Source organism: Malurus melanocephalus, unplaced genomic scaffold (assembly GCF_030028575.1).
Source record: "Malurus melanocephalus ecotype Western Australia unplaced genomic scaffold, MMel_1.1 scaffold_477, whole genome shotgun sequence".
Taxonomy (NCBI): Eukaryota; Metazoa; Chordata; class Aves; order Passeriformes; family Maluridae; genus Malurus; species Malurus melanocephalus.
The window spans coordinates 94,286-111,035 of NW_026623709.1; the positions used below are offsets into that span (position 1 = coordinate 94,286).

Below are 16,750 nucleotides of genomic sequence, written 5' to 3' on the forward strand. Positions count from 1 at the left end.
CTGTCCCAAATGTGAGTGTGCTTTTAGGAAAGGGGAAAAAAAAAGAGTTACATCTGTTTAATTTTATTGTTTTCCCACCTTGAAGAGATGTGCACACAAAACTGTGYGCTAAAAGCTGCCTCTGACTTTAATCTGCTCCATCATGTCTGAGTCAGATGCCCAGAAAGGACTTTGCTGGTAAATCTATCCTGTGGCATCGCTGTAGGAGGGCACCAGTAAGCAGATTAACCATAGCTCAAATTCTGTGTCAACTGCCTGACCGAGGGTGCCTTCCCTATCTTGGCTGTGCCTGGGCTTATTAACAGTTAATTATAACTTTCTGATATCCGAACCTAGTATTTGTCATAAGACATTTAGCACTCTTGTGTGAAAAATTGTGTAAATTCATGGATTTCCAGTACTGGTCCTGAGGAGTTTTCAGCATCATGACTCTTAGACAGGTTCTGATCTKTTTATTAGGATTCAAAAACATTTATTGGCAGAACATATTTAATTTATATGTAATAGTTTTCTAGAGAAGCAGTGGCTGCCCCATCYCTGGATGTGCCCAAGGCCAGGCTGGCCAGGGCTTGGAACAACCTGGGATAGTGGAAGGTGTCCCAGGTTACTCCAAGCCTAGTCCAGCCTGGCCTTGAACGCTTCCAGGGGTTATTTGCAGAGTAATTTAATGAATAGAATGTACACTGAGCATAAAAAATAAGTTTTTTATCAATAAACTTCCATTTTCTGCTCCTACAAACAATTCAACARTCCTTTGCTGCATCTACCCTGTGTGGCATCCAAAGATTTTTAATCCAGTGCTGGATCTCTCAAGTYTTGGGCATCAAATGACACTGGTGACACTGATTTCTGCCATCATACAGAGTACAATATTGGGATGTCCTGTTTAAGGGAGGGACTTTGACACTGAAGAAACCCTTAGAGGGCTCTGAGCTTTGCCATGTGCCCGTGCTGGGCAGCTGTGGCCGTGAACACGGTCACAGTGCTTCTGTCGTGTGGTTGAATGTCCAGGACCCTCCTGCCTCGGGTGATTTGGTGCTCTTGGCACATCATCAGTGATTTTATAGGTGAAAGGAGCAGTACATCAGCTCCCAGCTCCTTCTGGTTTGTGTTTGGGCTGATGTGCCATACAGATCCTCCATGCTACCATAAAAAAAAAGCAATAGATTAAAATATTTTCRTATGTTTCTGGCACCTTTAGGTTATGAGAAATTTAAAATGCCTTCTGTGAGTAACTTATATGGGATGGAAGTGTTTTATTTTCTTGTATAGCTGCAGTTGTTTCTCTTGCTGAATTTAGTGCTCATCTAGAGCAGAGCAAATCATTGCTTCAGCTCAGTTTAAACATTTTGGGAGCATTAGCTGTAGACTGGCGTTGATAAAGCACTAACAAGCTCTAATCTTAAAGCACATGGACTTGAATTAATGCCAGGAATAATATGCATTTCCTTTCATTTTCAAGTTTGTGGAGAACTTTCCCTTTTTTATGGGGGGGGGGGGCGGAGGAAAAAATGAATTATACTCTGAAACTGGGAAATGAGAGCAATTAATCTGTGCAGTTGTGTGTAGGCAGGAGGGACTATTTGTTGCCTGACGGGCTGCTCTCAGGACTGGAAACAAAGTAGGTTGTTTGTGTCTTTTTATGTCCTCGTCCTAGTTTGCTTTAGGACAAGAGCATTTACCTCATGACGCTTATTTTTGAACTTCATACTGGAGGCAGTGTTCACATTCCACTCAGTCTTTTACAGGACCAAGAACGGAGAATTAGTCAGCTGTTCTTTGTTTTTATTTCCCTGACTCTTGAACAGGATCCAGGCTTGCTCCTGAGGTTTTTCATCTGGATTGATCTGAATAAAACAGATTTTTCTTGCAACTGAAACCCCTTTATTTGTAAAAGGTTATGATAACCAGAAGAAGCCAAGCTCCCCCAGTTTTTGTTTGCGATGGGCAGTGGAACCGGCTTCCTGCGGTCGTGTTCACATTAAAGSAGGTTCATAGGGCATTTATATAAAAACAAACCAAAAAATGAAAGCTATCATGTTTGTGCCTTAGTGGAGCATGCCAGGACGCTGTTGCTAAGATGATGCATGCTGATTCTGGCATAAATAGTGATTTGAGCAGACCCTACCCTAAGGAGTTGAGTCCCAATCCTTTCTCCCCTGTATAGGAACAAATCAATTATTCTAAGGAGGCGGTGTTGTCTCTCGGTGCTGTTGTGTTGCTTTTTGAAAACGTTTTGTAAGTTAGTCCTTAAGTGGGATAATTGCTTTCAGCATTTGCAAGTTAAATGAAGAAAGCTCTAATTAGATTTTATAAAGTGGCTTAGCATGTTGAGAAGGCTTTTCATAAAGTATACTGTGTATTCACTTGGCGTTGCACAATTGAATTTCGTGTAGCACTGACGAAATCTAAAAATCCTATTTGGCCCTGGGTGCTTAAAGGATTGAAAGCCTGTCTTAAGTGCTCCTGGCCATACAGACTCTCTTCCTTTCCCCACCATCCCACCCTCACTGGGGCGTTTATCTGTGTTGTAGAGACCGGAGATGTTGCGTCAACACCAACCTGTTTGAGGAAGAGTCTTAGAGCTAGGCATAAAGCTTGGTATTTTGTAGCACTTCCAAAMAGGGCCCTGCACATGCTGTTTAATCTGTTTTAGTTGTTTTTGTGCTGTGCTGATTCTGTGGTGGGGCTGGGTGGCACAGAGCCACTTTGTTCAGGTCAGTCCTGGCTCTCTGCAGGAACTTAYTGAGTCCCACACAAACCCAACAGCACCCGTGTTTAGTAATTTTTGGTATTGTTTGGTGTCCTGTAGGTTAGAAATGTGATATGCTAATGCTTTCCTCTTGCCATCACAGCCTTGGCAGCAGCTGAGGCGCTGGCCAAAGCAGCCTGACACGCTGCTTGCCATCTGAATAAGGACTTAGCCCAGTCACAAGCCCCTTTCACGTGTGATTTCTGCAGTGTGTGTGCCAGGAGCTTCTTGATGAGAATTGGAAGGAGTCCCCAGAGTCGGTGTTTGTTCAGATCATTTGGGTGCTGTTGCTGGAGGTGACTTTTAGAGTCTGTTTTATGGAAGATGTGCTCTGGGAAGTAACACCTCTGCTGCTTTGGTCGGTCAGGCCGTGAAGCTTCATCTGCAGAAATGTGGATTGCGTTTGTAACAACTTTGAGGAAACCAGATGTAAAGTATTTAATCACAGTCATAGAACAGTCTGAGCTGGGGGAGACTTCAAAGGCCTTCCTCTAGTTTTACCCTCCTCCCATGACCAAAGACACTTTCCAATAGGCCAGGCTGTTGAGGACCCTATCCAGCTTGACCTTGAATACTTCCAGGGCTGAGGGGCCTTGCAGTTTGTTATGAGTTCAGGTAACCACAGAAGCAACTGGTTAAAACTCTGACTTGGTGAGAGGCCCTGAATCTGAAGAAGGGTGTAGAGACATCTAGTAAGATCCATTCAGCTTGGGATGTTAACTCATGGATCAAAACCAGCCTGCATCCTGGCAGGAGTCAGAGGTTGTTCTTTTGCCCTCCAGCCACGCTTGATCTCTTCAACCTTGGATTAGAGTCRTCTCTGTCATGGTCAATTTTTCTCACTTTTTGCTTTTAAAGGGTCAAGTTCTTTGAACACTTGTGGAATCAACAAACTTTCGTGTTTGAATTTACTGGATTGCTGTGTCCATGACAAGTTGTGGCAGTGTGTTCTTTGTGTGAACAACAGGCTGGTGTTGTAACCACATGGAGCACACGGCTTTGGATGAGCATTCGCAGCCTCCCACGGCCACTTGATTCATCACATGTGCCTTGAAGCGTTTTACTCGTTTGGACTGTCTTTGTAAATGGACTTTGTGTCCCCCTTTGAAGTACATACAAACTGCAAGAACTGCCGTGGTCAAGCTGAACTCAGAAGTGGACACAGATTTARACCTTTTCCCTTTTCTGCCTCAAATGTCAAACCAGCGTGTACCRCTGTTAATGGAGTTATTTACTCATCTTGGTAAACATGTAGGCTAAGGAGGAAACTTTGGCAGGTTCCATGTGATCTTGTGAGTAGTGTGCAGGCAGAACTCCAGTTTTCTTTGAGAACAGATTTAGAAYTGGATGAAGTTTCCTGTGTTACAAGAGATAGTTCATGCTATGGCAGGCTATGCAACTTGGTGGAGCTGAAGTTCTTGAATGAAGGTGAGGTGATGGAGATCCTGTGTCTGTAGAGATTAAATGTTAAAGTTAATACCTTAAGAGTTTTTTATAAAAGTGGATATGGCCAGGATGTAATTGAAGAAAAAATAAGGTGTTGTTCCTGACCTGTTTTCTCATTTTAAAATAGCCTTAGAAAATTTGTATGTTGTATATTTTTAGTGTAGCAGCTGTGTTGTTGATGCCAATAGCTTGAAAGTGAGTATTGAATTGTGAAGTGTTTCATCCTTGTATCTGTGCTCTGACAAATTTTGGTTGATGGTGCTGTTCACGGCAAGGCAGGTGTAGAAATGGCTRCATTGGAGTTTTACTCTTGAAAGGGCCAAAGATGTTTGAACAAGTTTGGGAGGATTTACTTCAGTCCACATAGAGGTGAGGAAGTGGGGTATGATTCTTAAGTTGTTTCAGTTCAATTAAAAAACTTCAGTTACCTGCCAGAGTGGAGGCTCAGAAGGCACAGGTGGGTCCTCACATCTCATCTCCAGGGCATCTATGCCAAGGCAAATATGTGCCTGTTGTGCCATATCCTTCAGTGCCCCAGCTCAATGCCTTGGGATGGACTTTGCACACTGGGGTGATTTATTTGTGAATCAGGGGCAGCCTTTGTGAATGCAGAGTGCTGTTTCTCATGCAGAGGAGCTCCCCAGCGTATTTGGAACAGGGTCCTCTGCAAGATACTGTTTTTGTATTTTCTAGGAACAAATTAAATTATGTTGTTGCGTTCTGTGTCATCTTCTTCAATGTGACCAAAGGCAATCAATGAGCTTTTGCTGCATTTCAGGATTTTATGCTAATATTTCACTGCTATCAGTACTTTTTTCTTTTTTTTTCAGAAAAGAAAATTATCTTAATTACCATGAAGTAACTAATCCTCAAAGCTGTAATCATTGCCGACATAATGCTTCATATTTACAAAATATGAACAATTCACTTCACCTCTTCACATGTTTTTTTGAGTTACTGTAAACAGTTTCCTGGAACCATTGCTTAATCAAGAAATTGAATTCTGTAATGTAAATAGTAAAGGCTTTTGACAACAAAGCTGTAATGCTTCCTTTCTTGTTTTATCCAATTTAGTGATGTGCATCCYATTAGTGTACTTTAAATTTCAGTAGAATTTTAGTAAAATAGTGCCATTCCAAAGATATTTTTCATATGGCAGTACTTGGGAGCATATGGAGCAAATACTGTATTGATAATTTGGTGTGATATGGCTGCTCTTCTTTAGCTATAAGTCTTCAATAATGATTTTGATGATTTGCTACATTTTTGCCTTCTTGCCTGATCTTTATTTTTTCAGTAGTTTTTAAAATATATTTTGATATGGAATCCCAGAATGATTTGGGTTGAAAGGGACCTTAGAGATCATCCAGTCCCACCCCCTGCCATGGGCAGGGACACYTTCCASTGTCCCAGGGTGCTCCWAGCCCTGTCCAGCCTGGCCTTGGGCACTTCCAGGGATCCAGTGGCAACCACAGCTTCTCTGGGCACCCTGTGCCAGGGCRTCAGCACCCTTACAGGAAAGAATATCTAATTTAAACCTGCCCTCTGGCAGTTGRAAGCCATTCCCTGTGTCCTGTCACCAGCTGAGTCAAAATAAACTGTTGAACTGATCTATACTCATAATGCCATGTTTTCCTTTTGTCTGATATTTGGCACRTAAGGCTTTGCAAACCTTGGGTTTCTGGTGTTTAGGAGTACCAGAATGTCACTCTCATGCTTCAAGAAAAGTGTATGGAAGCCCTTAAAATAAGATTTGGTAAGCAGAAAGGAAACTGCCCAGGACTGTGTATCATCCTATCATAATGTCATTGAATAAATTACTTCATGATTTAACTTGAGCACTCCTGGATGGATGAAGCCCATAATTATTTGACATGGGGCACTCTGTGTGTTTCTCTTGAAGATCATAACTCAAGGCAATTTTGCTTACCGTGGGAAACTGTCTTTTAGATGGAGGCTGGGAGGGCCATATCTATTTGTGAAGGACAGGGAGTGCTTTTGTTACCTTCCCAGAGCCATTACGGGATATGATTGCTTGGGGGAGTGTCTGCTTATGATCTGTTAGAAAACAGCCTATTAATAAAACAGAGACTCTTGTAATAGAGCACTTCTTAATCTTCTTCCTGTGTAGTTATTTATAGGCTGTGACATCTTAATTTGCCTCTCATGTGCATCGACTTCTGTTATTTTGAAAGATCAAGTAGTTTTCACACGCCTCTGAGAATCACTTCTGGGAGAAACTGTCTGTTTTCTAAGGAATCTGACAAAAAAGGTTCAAATCATAAGTTTGTTGTGACAAATGCATTAAGGTTTTTGCTGCTGTCTTTCTAAAGGACAGAAGTTACGTGATGTGCTCTTGTAGTTACTTCTATATTGATCCTGTATCTGATTATAAGCAGATTTTCCTGAATTCCCCAAGGATTTCTAGCTGCTGATAACACTTCTTTTCCYTTGGYGACCTACCTGRAGCRATATTCAATCCATTATTCTCTTTATTTTTGTGGTCCTTTCCTTTCTCAGAGCGGTCCCAGTGCCAGGTCCTGTCACAAGATGTGCATTGACATCCAGCGGCGGCAGATCTACACTCTGGGGCGGTACCTGGATTCCTCTGTGAGGAACAGCAAGTCCCTGAAAAGTGACTTCTATCGCTACGACATCGACACCAACACCTGGATGTTGCTGAGTGAGGACACTGCAGCAGATGGAGGCCCCAAGCTGGTGTTTGATCATCAGGTCAGCCAAACTCATCCTCCTACTGCAAGTTTTCAGTGTTTAAAAGTCAGTTTTGATTGTATTCTCTGTGATTTAGAGGTGCTGTACCAGGAGCAGGGATGAGGAGGGTGTGAGCATTCAATTAAATCCTAATAGCATTGCTGCTCAACGCCACTGGCTGCTGTTGTTCTAATCAAACTGAGTCAGAAGAATCRTAAAAACCTTTGCAAACAAATGCATTTTATTAAGACACGTTTTATTAAAGCTCAAAGCACAGTTCATCTGGTTTTAATCAGTCTYCTCGAGCTGGGTTTGCAGATCTGCCTCCTTGGAGGGCCTTGGGGAGCCACTTGCAAAGCTTTGTATGGTACCTTTGGAAGAATACTCGGAGCAARCTGCTGGAATGAGGCCAAACCAGAAGCGGGATTCTTTCCAAATTGGTTACCTTWAAAATTTGTAAAAATGTGCTTACTTTGTAGAGCTTGAAATACCTTAGAGGAATGGCYACTAATCCTTTAAAAAGTCACATCTATCCACGTGTTCAAATTGAAAACTTCTTTACTTATGTTGTGTTCAATGGCTTTTGTCTATTTGAAAAAGGTATTTTGTTCTCAATTGATTTTTTTATGAAGCACTGCCAAGGAGCAGCACATCAAGACTCATTTTTAAAGCAGCCCAAGATCTGCCTTTATTGGTACTGGCTGTTTTGTAACCAAAGTTGTTGTTTGCCAGCACATTGTGCCTTTCTGCTGACACYGAAAATTAAAGATACGCCATGTCTGCAGAACAAAAGCCAATCAGTCTTTCTGTTCTATTAATAACCAGTGCCAGTCTCCCAGGTGTAGGGGAAGAGGCACAAGGAAATTGTCAGCTGGCAAGGCTACTCTGGCTACCTTGTTTGCCTCTTGAAATGATTCCTTTCTTCYCTGTGCTGTCTCTTAAGAAAGAAGGGCTTCACTGAATTCTGTCAATCTGCAGCTCTTCCTCTTCTCTCCCTCAGCACCTACTGCGATAGCAGTTTTTATTTAACCTTCAAAAATGTGCTGCACTAGAAGGGTTTTGTGAGGCTTTGCTGAGTAGCATCCCTATCTTAYTGTAATCTTAGTCTGTTTGTTGGTTTGCTTTTTTTTCCTCCTCTGGTGTTTTGTAACCYTCTGCTTTGCACTTTGTCTGAAAATATCACCTGGAGTCAGGGATTTTGGTTTGGTTTGGTTTGATTTGTGATGCAATGCTTCCCTTAAGTGCCATAACCCAAGTTTGGGGGTTAAATATATTTTTGCTTAAATATATTTTAATTGCTGCAGTCCCATGAGGAATTTTGGCCCAGGTTTGCGTTCCAGTAATGTGGGTAACAGTAAATGTGTGCTGGGGATGGAATCTCAGTAACAGATCACAGGCTGATTTTTGCATCGAGCGGTGGGCAGTGAATTTGCAGCAATTTTGAATTTATCCTTTGCACAGCCATTGCCACTCTGTTAACTCTCTGGCTGTAAAGATGTAGCTTGAAAAGTTCCCCACGGATCTTTCTTGGAGTCTGCGAATTTGTGGAAAAGAACCCTATGAAACCTTGTGAAAGACCCTCAAGTACTTTCCCTGAAATTAGCAGGCTTTTTTGTGATGAAGGCTATATTTAGTCTTTTCTTTTATATATTAAATGGCATATAGAAATTAGACTTGTCTTTTAGATTTCTTTTGTGGGATTAAAACTGGACAACCATGAAGATATGTGAAGAAGAAGAAACCTTTTCTGTTTGTTGGAGGCTCCGGAGATGTGCAGAGCACTGTCTTACCTTAGTAGGCCTTGCTTGCAGGAAAGARGTGTTTAATCTTAAATCTCAGAGTCTTCAATTCTTACTGTGCCAGCTTAAAACTGCTTCCCTGGTTCTTGCAGATGTGCATGGATTCTGAAAAACACATGATCTACACCTTTGGAGGCCGAATTCTGACTTGTAATGGCAGCGTGGACGACAGCAGAGCCAGTGAGCCCCAGTTCAGTGGTTTGTTTGCTTTYGACTGCCAGTGCCAGACGTGGAAACTTTTGAGGGAGGATTCCTGCAACGCTGGCCCCGAGGATATCCAGTCCCGGATAGGACACTGCATGTTGTTCCATTCTGTAAGTATCCACACCCTACTTTGATTGATGATGTCTGACTTTAAGGAGAACATCTGGTTTTGGTTTTTCTTGCAAATTTTGAGCGCTTTAATCTCCTGAGCGATGTGTTGTCTCAGTTAATTCGATGTTTGCTGACATTCTGATGCTGCCTTGGGAAGTGCAAGACGTMCTAATTAAAGTTTCAGGGCTTTCATGACTCCAACTGAACAAAATTTCAAGTAAAAAATCAAGGTGAATTTAAAAGAGTAGATTTTAATGGAATAATATTAAATGGATCCAAAACCTGTGGTTCAGTTTGACCTAAAAATGTGTTCTTTTTAAGTTAGTAGAGCGATTTAGAAGCTCCTGGTCTAGTAGATACTCCGTGAGTTACTGGAATGGGACTTTCTGGGTGTGCATTGAGTTGTAGAGACCTCAGCCCTTGGTGCTGAGCATCCAGCTGCTCTTTGCTGTCCTGAGCAGCTGCAAACAGCTGGGCACAGCTGGCATTAGGGACACTTCATCCAGAGCTTCATGGAGGAGCAGAGGGCTGGAAGGGGTTTGTCTGTAGCGTTTTACTTAGTATTGGGTATTAAACCACCTTCCATTGCCTTTTCAATTGTGTTCATCAACCACGTCTATTTAAGAGGAGAGAATTAAAGAGAATTAAAAATGATATTGTGACATTCAAGCATTTGCTGATACCACCAACTCAAAACCCACTAATTTGGAGAAATTGCTKATTTTATTTCTGTTGCCCTTTCAAATAAAAGATCAGAATTTTTACAGTGAATATTGGGCTTTCAGAGCTTTCAATTTTATTTTTGTTTTGAGTGGTTSTTTAAAAATGGGTGGAAAAACATATTGCCATATGCAGAATTCTGCACAGGAACTTGAGGGTCTTTAAAGTAAGTGTCCATGGTAAATGTAAGAACACTGSTTTCTGTAAGCACAGGTCATGGAAGTTTAAGTCCTTTTCTGTTTTCTCAACCATTTGAAAGAAAAATAATCTGCCTCTTACGGACTTTCCACTTGGCAGACTTGAAAGAAGTAATAAACCTGTTATTCTTGGCTTGCTCCTTGCCATTTGCCTGTACTGAATTTAGTAGTGTGCTGGTACCTGCATGGTTTCTCCTACAGTCTGTCTTTTGTTCCTGTTGTGTTCTTAACAGTGAATTTATGATGGGTTTTAGAGACAGAGGAATTTATTATTCCTTAATAATAAGCTTGAAAGATAAACTGCTGCTTTAACATTGTGAAGTTAAAGCTGTTGAAACAGGGCTTCAGCAGGTACCTGTGCACAGTTATTTGAAATTTAGAAGAGACATTTCTGTTTCTCTTTGATTCATTAATGGCTGCCCCATCCCTGGAAGTGTTCCAGGCCAGGTTGGATGGGACTTGGAGCATCCTGGTCCAGTGGAAGATGTCCCAGCCCATGGGAGGGGATTGGAACTGGATGGGCTTTAATGTCCCTTCCAAGCCAAACCATGTGTGATTCTATGATAAATATTTCATTAATKAATGTAGTTGACCAACATACTTGAACTTTGTAAAGACTTTTTGTTTTTTCCCCCCCATTCCAGAAAAATCGCTGCTTGTATGTATTTGGTGGCCAGAGATCAAAGACTTACTTGAATGACTTCTTCAGTTATGATGTGGACAGTGACCACGTGGACATTATCTCAGATGGCACGAAGAAAGATTCAGGGATGGGTAAGAGGATAACATAATTTCTTTTTGTTGCTACAACTGAGAAATGTACTGTAAAAGATATATTTCYTCTCCTGGTGTAAAAGGAGAAATATGTAGGTGAAAGGCCACGTTCAGCCCGTGGGATCAGGTTTGCATCCTTAACTAAYCCTCCATACTCACGTAAACTCCACACTATATAGGTTAAACTTATGCCACCTCTTCTGTCCTTTCTGTCATTTGATACTCTCCTTCTTGAACACAATACAAATAATTGATGCATGAAACCACATAGCACCTCAAAGAAAAAAAAAAAGCCCAGGAAAATAAGAACTAAAAATACCTCTTCTGAAATTCTAGAAGAGACAAAAAAGCTGAAAAAAGAGTCTTTAAACCTGGAAAGGGGAAAGCAAATTTTTATTTTTCTGCTTTTCACTAAGTGAAAARTACTATAAAATAGAGATAATCTCAGAACGGCAGGTAGGGTGCTCTGAGACAGAAAATTGAAGTAGAGTGACTGAAGTTACTTTGACCAGAAAGATAAGATCAAGCTGTTGCCCTGTTATATTTGTAATAAATACCAGAAAGGGGCAAAAAAAAGGAAGAGGAGGGAGCAAGTTCGGTTCTGTGTGGTTCATACTGCTGGAGCTACATATCCCATGTGTAGTTCTGTATGACAGAAGTCTTTAAAAACCCCCAGAAGGTCTGTAACATAACCATAGAGAACTGATTTCATGCCTTTTCTCCTCAAATGACAGAGAAAAATGTTCCTTTCTTCCCRAGAAGCACTTCTGCATGTATAAGCACATCATTTCCTTGTTACAAATACCCTGATTTTCATCCTGCAAGTCAGGATTTGAAATTTGAGTTGCACTGTGTACCATTATGGGACAGAAGTTAGGGATGTTTCTCATATTATGTATATTCGGTCCCAATTCAGTTTTCTTTCAGTTACTAAAACCCTCAGGAAGRTAATTAATCTTGAATTTAGGCTGCCCTCCCCCTTTTGATCAGCCTTAACTTTTAGCAAGTAATTTTGCTGAACTTTTGAAGTGAATTATTGATGGTGACGAGTTATTGTTTGCTTGTTAATTTAGTTATGCCAATAATGGAGAAAAGTGCCCAACCTCTATTTCTCTGGAGTCATTTGTTTACTCAAGTGCTTCCAAGAAAGAGCCAGCTCATATTGTTGACAGTCTCCTTTATTCAGGTGCATGTTGCCTCTGCACACACCCACGCTCCTTTTGTTGTCCTTAGAGCTTTTAAAGAATTGATTTATTTTTTTCCCAGGAAATTGGTAGCATTCTGCCATTTTGATCTTTTCAAGCTACATATTTTCATAGCCAGAAGCTTGAAAACGTGTGGTTTTAAGATGGCACCTTTGTCTACTTCAGATTTAGATACTGAGTTTGTTTTCCACCGGAGAAGACACAGCTCTGCTTTTCATACATGAACTGTAAGGTTCAGTGAAGTAAATGAGACTATAATTTTTAGCCCTTCTCCCCATTCCCACAGGCCCTGAAGTGGTGAATAGAAGAGTTTTTTTTAATAAGAAAATGACTCACTGGAAATAATTCACAAGTAGATTCTTTGGTTTACTGTTCTCCTGTGTGTAGAAAGTAAACAAACAGATTTGAACATTCCCATTGCTTTTGAAAGAAAATGCTGGGATAATTTGCATTTTAACAGGAAGAGAACAAAATGCTTATTACGTTCAGACAGCAAATGTTGACAGCACTGTTTTCACCCAAAAAAAAGCAAGTCTTTATTGTGCTCTTGTTAGGTAGTGATACACCATTTTGATCTGTCTGAACAAAGTGATTGCCTGCCTGGTCGCTGTGAAGTTTTAAGCTGCTCAGTGTGATGAGTCAAGTTGAGGATGCCTGACCTAAATGTTCCTATAAAGTCCCATGATTACATTTTGTTCCTGGCTYGCATGTGGCATTCAGTTCTATTCTTAGTTGAGCTATTTTGATTTTTACCCTTTCTAAAAGAACTTAATTGTGCATTTGTTTAAATATCTCGTGGAGTAGGGAGGTTTTTTAAAAAGTAATGAAATGGATAATAAGGATTATCAGTAACATGGGGTTGTTGCAATGCTATAAAACCATGGTAATGATATGTTGGTTTTGCTGATCTCATCTCCTGGGTGAGATATTTGTGCTATTCASTGTTTCTTTGCTTTTGTTTGTGTCTCTGATGTTGATCCTGTGACCAGCTCTTTGGATGGCTGGTGTGTTTGAGAATAATGGGTGATAAGCATCACTTATATTTTCTTAATTTTAAGTAAAGGACATAATTCCAGCGGATTTAGACATGCAGCTGTGATGATGTGTTGGATGTGAAGGAAGACGACAGAGGTGCAAATTGGAGGAATTTTAGTACCCTTGAGTGTGGTTGGAGGAGWGGCAAAAATGTTTATGTTGATGGACACACTTTTGGAGCAGTTTTATACTTTTAATTGCTTTAAAAAACACATAAACTACACACAAGCAACAAAAAAGCCCCCAACAAACATGCCAGAGTGTATATCTGAAGCATTCAGGGGGTCTAGAGATGCCAGCAGTCCCAGGTATCCCCAAGGGGTGGACTGGGAGCTTTCCCAGCTCTCTTAGTGTGCAATCCCTGACTCATCCTGGGCGGTCATTTCAGGGCTGAGGGAGCTCGTGGCATTGTGGTCAAGGTTCCTGTGATAATCCCTTCTGGCCCTGACTTAGGTGGTGTGTCAGAGCTCTTGGTCAGAGGGAGAATTTCTTTCTGCAAGAGGGTGCAGATCATCTGAAATCCCTTGGCATCGAGTAACTTCCAAAGTCAAATGTGAGCAAGCCTTAAAAATTCTTGTGGCTCCTTGTAAAGGTGAAGTGGTTCTTAAGGGCAGTGCACAGGTAGTTTTAAAGCTACCAGTRAAGATCCCAGATCTCTTTTTGGACAGGTGCTCATTTCTCATACAGAACTGTGCACCTGATGGATGGGGAGTTTCATGGGTAAGTACCACGGACAGAGGCGACCAGCCCAGACCAGGAAACAAGGCAAAGTCAGAAAAACATGAATCAAAATATAGTACAGCTAGCTCAGCATGGCTGGGATCCACCTCAGACAGGCAGCCTGAATATCCCATTTGCAGCATCTCTTTGTGACACCTGACATGTTTTGCCTCGTAAAGCTGCTCAGGTAGGGTCTTGCCAGTGGCTGGCACATCCCTTGCCATAGAAGCATTTTGTTTTGTGAGGGACTTGTGTGCTTTTCATCTTGTAAAGTGCTTCTCTGAACCTATCCCAAAATCCTTTCCTCTGCCTGTGAATGTGAGGAGGTGGACAGGCAGTCACCAGATCCTACAGATGCCTTGCAGAGCTGCCATAKCTCTGAATTCCATTCAGATTTACTGGCTGATCTGCTTTTTCCAAAATCTCAGAGGGAGCCGAGCATTGGACATTGGATTGTTGCTTTGTCAACATGACAACCAAACTGTTCAGATGGTCTCCTTAGCTGCTCCTTGGCAGACTGCCAGATGCAGTCTCATCAGGAAAAATCCAAGAGGATAATCATTATCTTGCTGTGTCAACAGCTGGCCTGGTGCTATCACTCACCATGACTTGCTCCATTAAAGTCTGGGGGAGGTGCTGCTTCCGCTTTACACGAGTTACAAGGAGTGTCATGGAATAATTTGCAGACCTACCACTTTTTAAAAATTAATCCACTGGGAGGTGCCAGGTTCTGGTGAGCAGCAACATCCATGTGATGCAGTTTTCTCCCAATTTTGTAATCATGAGACATCACAAGGAGGGAGGATACTTGTGAATTGCTTGCAGTGGGATTGGTAGTCACATGTTCCAAGGGTTTCATTATTCAGGTGGCACTAAAACCTCATCAGTGAGCTTGCTTCCCTTAATTATCCTTGGTGAATCTTTCAGAGATGGTCTGTACACTGTAGATTTATAAAATTGTTTTGCCACTGTTGCGTTTCAAAGTGTTGAAAAATTTGCCGTAATATCCCCTCAAATGTGAGAGATGAGATTTAATTTCCARTATTCTGTCTAGTACTGTGAGAACCGTATCTGTGTAACCATAAACTTAACTTTAGATTGCTYATAGCAGCTGTGGCTGCCCCTTCCCTGGAAGTGTCCAAGGCCAGGCTGGACAGGGCTTGGAGCATCCTGGGATAGTGGAACGTGTCCCTGCCYATGGCAGGGGTTRGAACTGRATGATCTTWAAGGTCCTTCACAACCCAGTTGATCCTAGGATTCCATGAATTTCAATTTCCTGCTTTGTGAGCTCTGTCTCTGTGTAAAAGCTGTTTCTTGCTTCGAYGCTGGCAGCAGCCAAGGTTGTGCTTGAAACAACTCTAGCTGTTTGCACACAGGAGCCAAAAAATATTCAGCTGGCTGAAATGATCTCTGTGATCCCATAAACTCCTGTAAGCAGGGGCTGTGGTAGTGGGAACGTGGCTGCTCCATGATTAGGTGTCACTTTCTGAGAAAAGCTTTYCCCCTGTGTTGTATTTAAATGGAAATTACACTGTACACAGCTCCACAGCATCTCCTCAGAGCTTGCTCAGGAATTATTGCTTGTTTATGGAACTGGCTGCAAACTCGAGGCCTGTGCGGCTGAATATTGTTTTCAAATATTGAGGCCACGAGCTTTTAATTTTTGCTGTGTAAAAATGAATGAAAATATTAAGTTTCTGAGCAAGGATTAAGACCTCTTATTTTCACTTAGTTCCTGCCCTTCTACCCTGGTGTGGTTAATGAGATTAAGAGGTAAAAAACCATGCAGTGGCACAGGAAAAGCATTCACCATCTTCTAGACTTTTTGGGATTGTGTTRTATTTAGAGATTTCTCTGTACAGCYTCAATAAGTGATGTATTGTCATAGGAGGCAAGTTAATAGCACGTAGCCACAGGCCAGCGTTCAAAACACCCAGGGCTAAGTCCTCAGTCCCTGCTTTGTCCTTGGACCTGGCTGCCCACAGCTGACCCAAGAGGTGCTCTGAAAGGTGTGAAATAGGTGGAGATTTGCCCCAAAGCTGATTTTATATCCCTCTGYGAAGAAGCAGGAGTGAGAGAACTTCCATGGAGCTTTTCTTACCACTTCCTTCACCCCTTGCATCTTACACATTGCAAATAACAGCTCTGTAAGTTCTCTGCTTCTCACCTCTTGTTTTTTGACTTTTTTCTCCTAAGTCCTAAAATTTAAAAATACAGGTTCTTAGCAARYAATTACTGTCACTGTYAYAGACCCATTTTTATATGTTCAGTTYTGTWGTCCACRCMGAATTAAATTCCYTTCCCAATGTACATTTTGTTACTGAAATATCCCAAGTATTTTTCCAACGTTTCCAGCCCATGTTCCTCTCTAATACTCTGACTGTTCTCTTTTGAATTCTGTCCAACACTTCCTGCCAGTCTACTGCACTTGCAGATGATGAACCTCTCTTACCCCCTAGTGGAAGTTTTTCAGTCCTGAGATTTTTATGGAGCCCTTTTGYTCTGTCAAGGATCAGACTTCCTTGGAAAACATATTTTTGATGTTTCTGGTGGGTTTAAAACATCACGGTGTTTTCTGCTCACTGTGTAGTATCTTGTCTTACTGTCTGTTTATTTTCAGGGACTTGTTTATCAGATTTGTGTTATGGGGTTRTTTTAATACTACATCCAACTTTCCTCATTTTGTCCTCCTCTGCAAAAGACCAGATGTCAACTTTTTGTAGCCTAAGGCACTAAAATACAGTTTCTACACAGTTGCTTAGATAGGTCACAGAGTTTATGTAAGTTGCTCCTCATCTTAGGCCCTAAGTAAATGTAGGGATTTATATTTTGATACTTTTCTAGACATTCTGCATTTCAAACTGTCTCAAGAAGCGATTGATTTACAACTGAGGGAAGCCTGAAATTGCTTAACTTGAATCTGGTTTTGATTACAGTTGCTGTGGATGAATTCTATTCTTAATATCAAGAAGAAAAAACCACCAGCGCTGAACTTTGGCAGTTTTCCCTCCTTCATTATTTAAATAATAATTTCAGCTTCAGGAAATCGAGCATAAACGAGATACAAAATTCATT

The 16,750-nt window shown here is 41.4% G+C and overlaps 1 protein-coding gene across 1 annotated transcript in view; it reads left to right on the forward strand.

Annotated features, from left to right (window-relative positions):
• The window catches only part of MKLN1 (muskelin 1), a 93,671-nt gene that overhangs the window by 58,763 nt on the left and 18,158 nt on the right, over positions 1 to 16,750 (forward strand). The window contains exons 10-12 of the mRNA XM_057380902.1: positions 6,719 to 6,931; positions 8,802 to 9,023; positions 10,586 to 10,715. Of these exons, the coding sequence (XP_057236885.1) occupies positions 6,719 to 6,931; positions 8,802 to 9,023; positions 10,586 to 10,715 (565 nt within the window). The remainder of the gene's footprint in view (positions 1 to 6,718; positions 6,932 to 8,801; positions 9,024 to 10,585; positions 10,716 to 16,750) is intronic.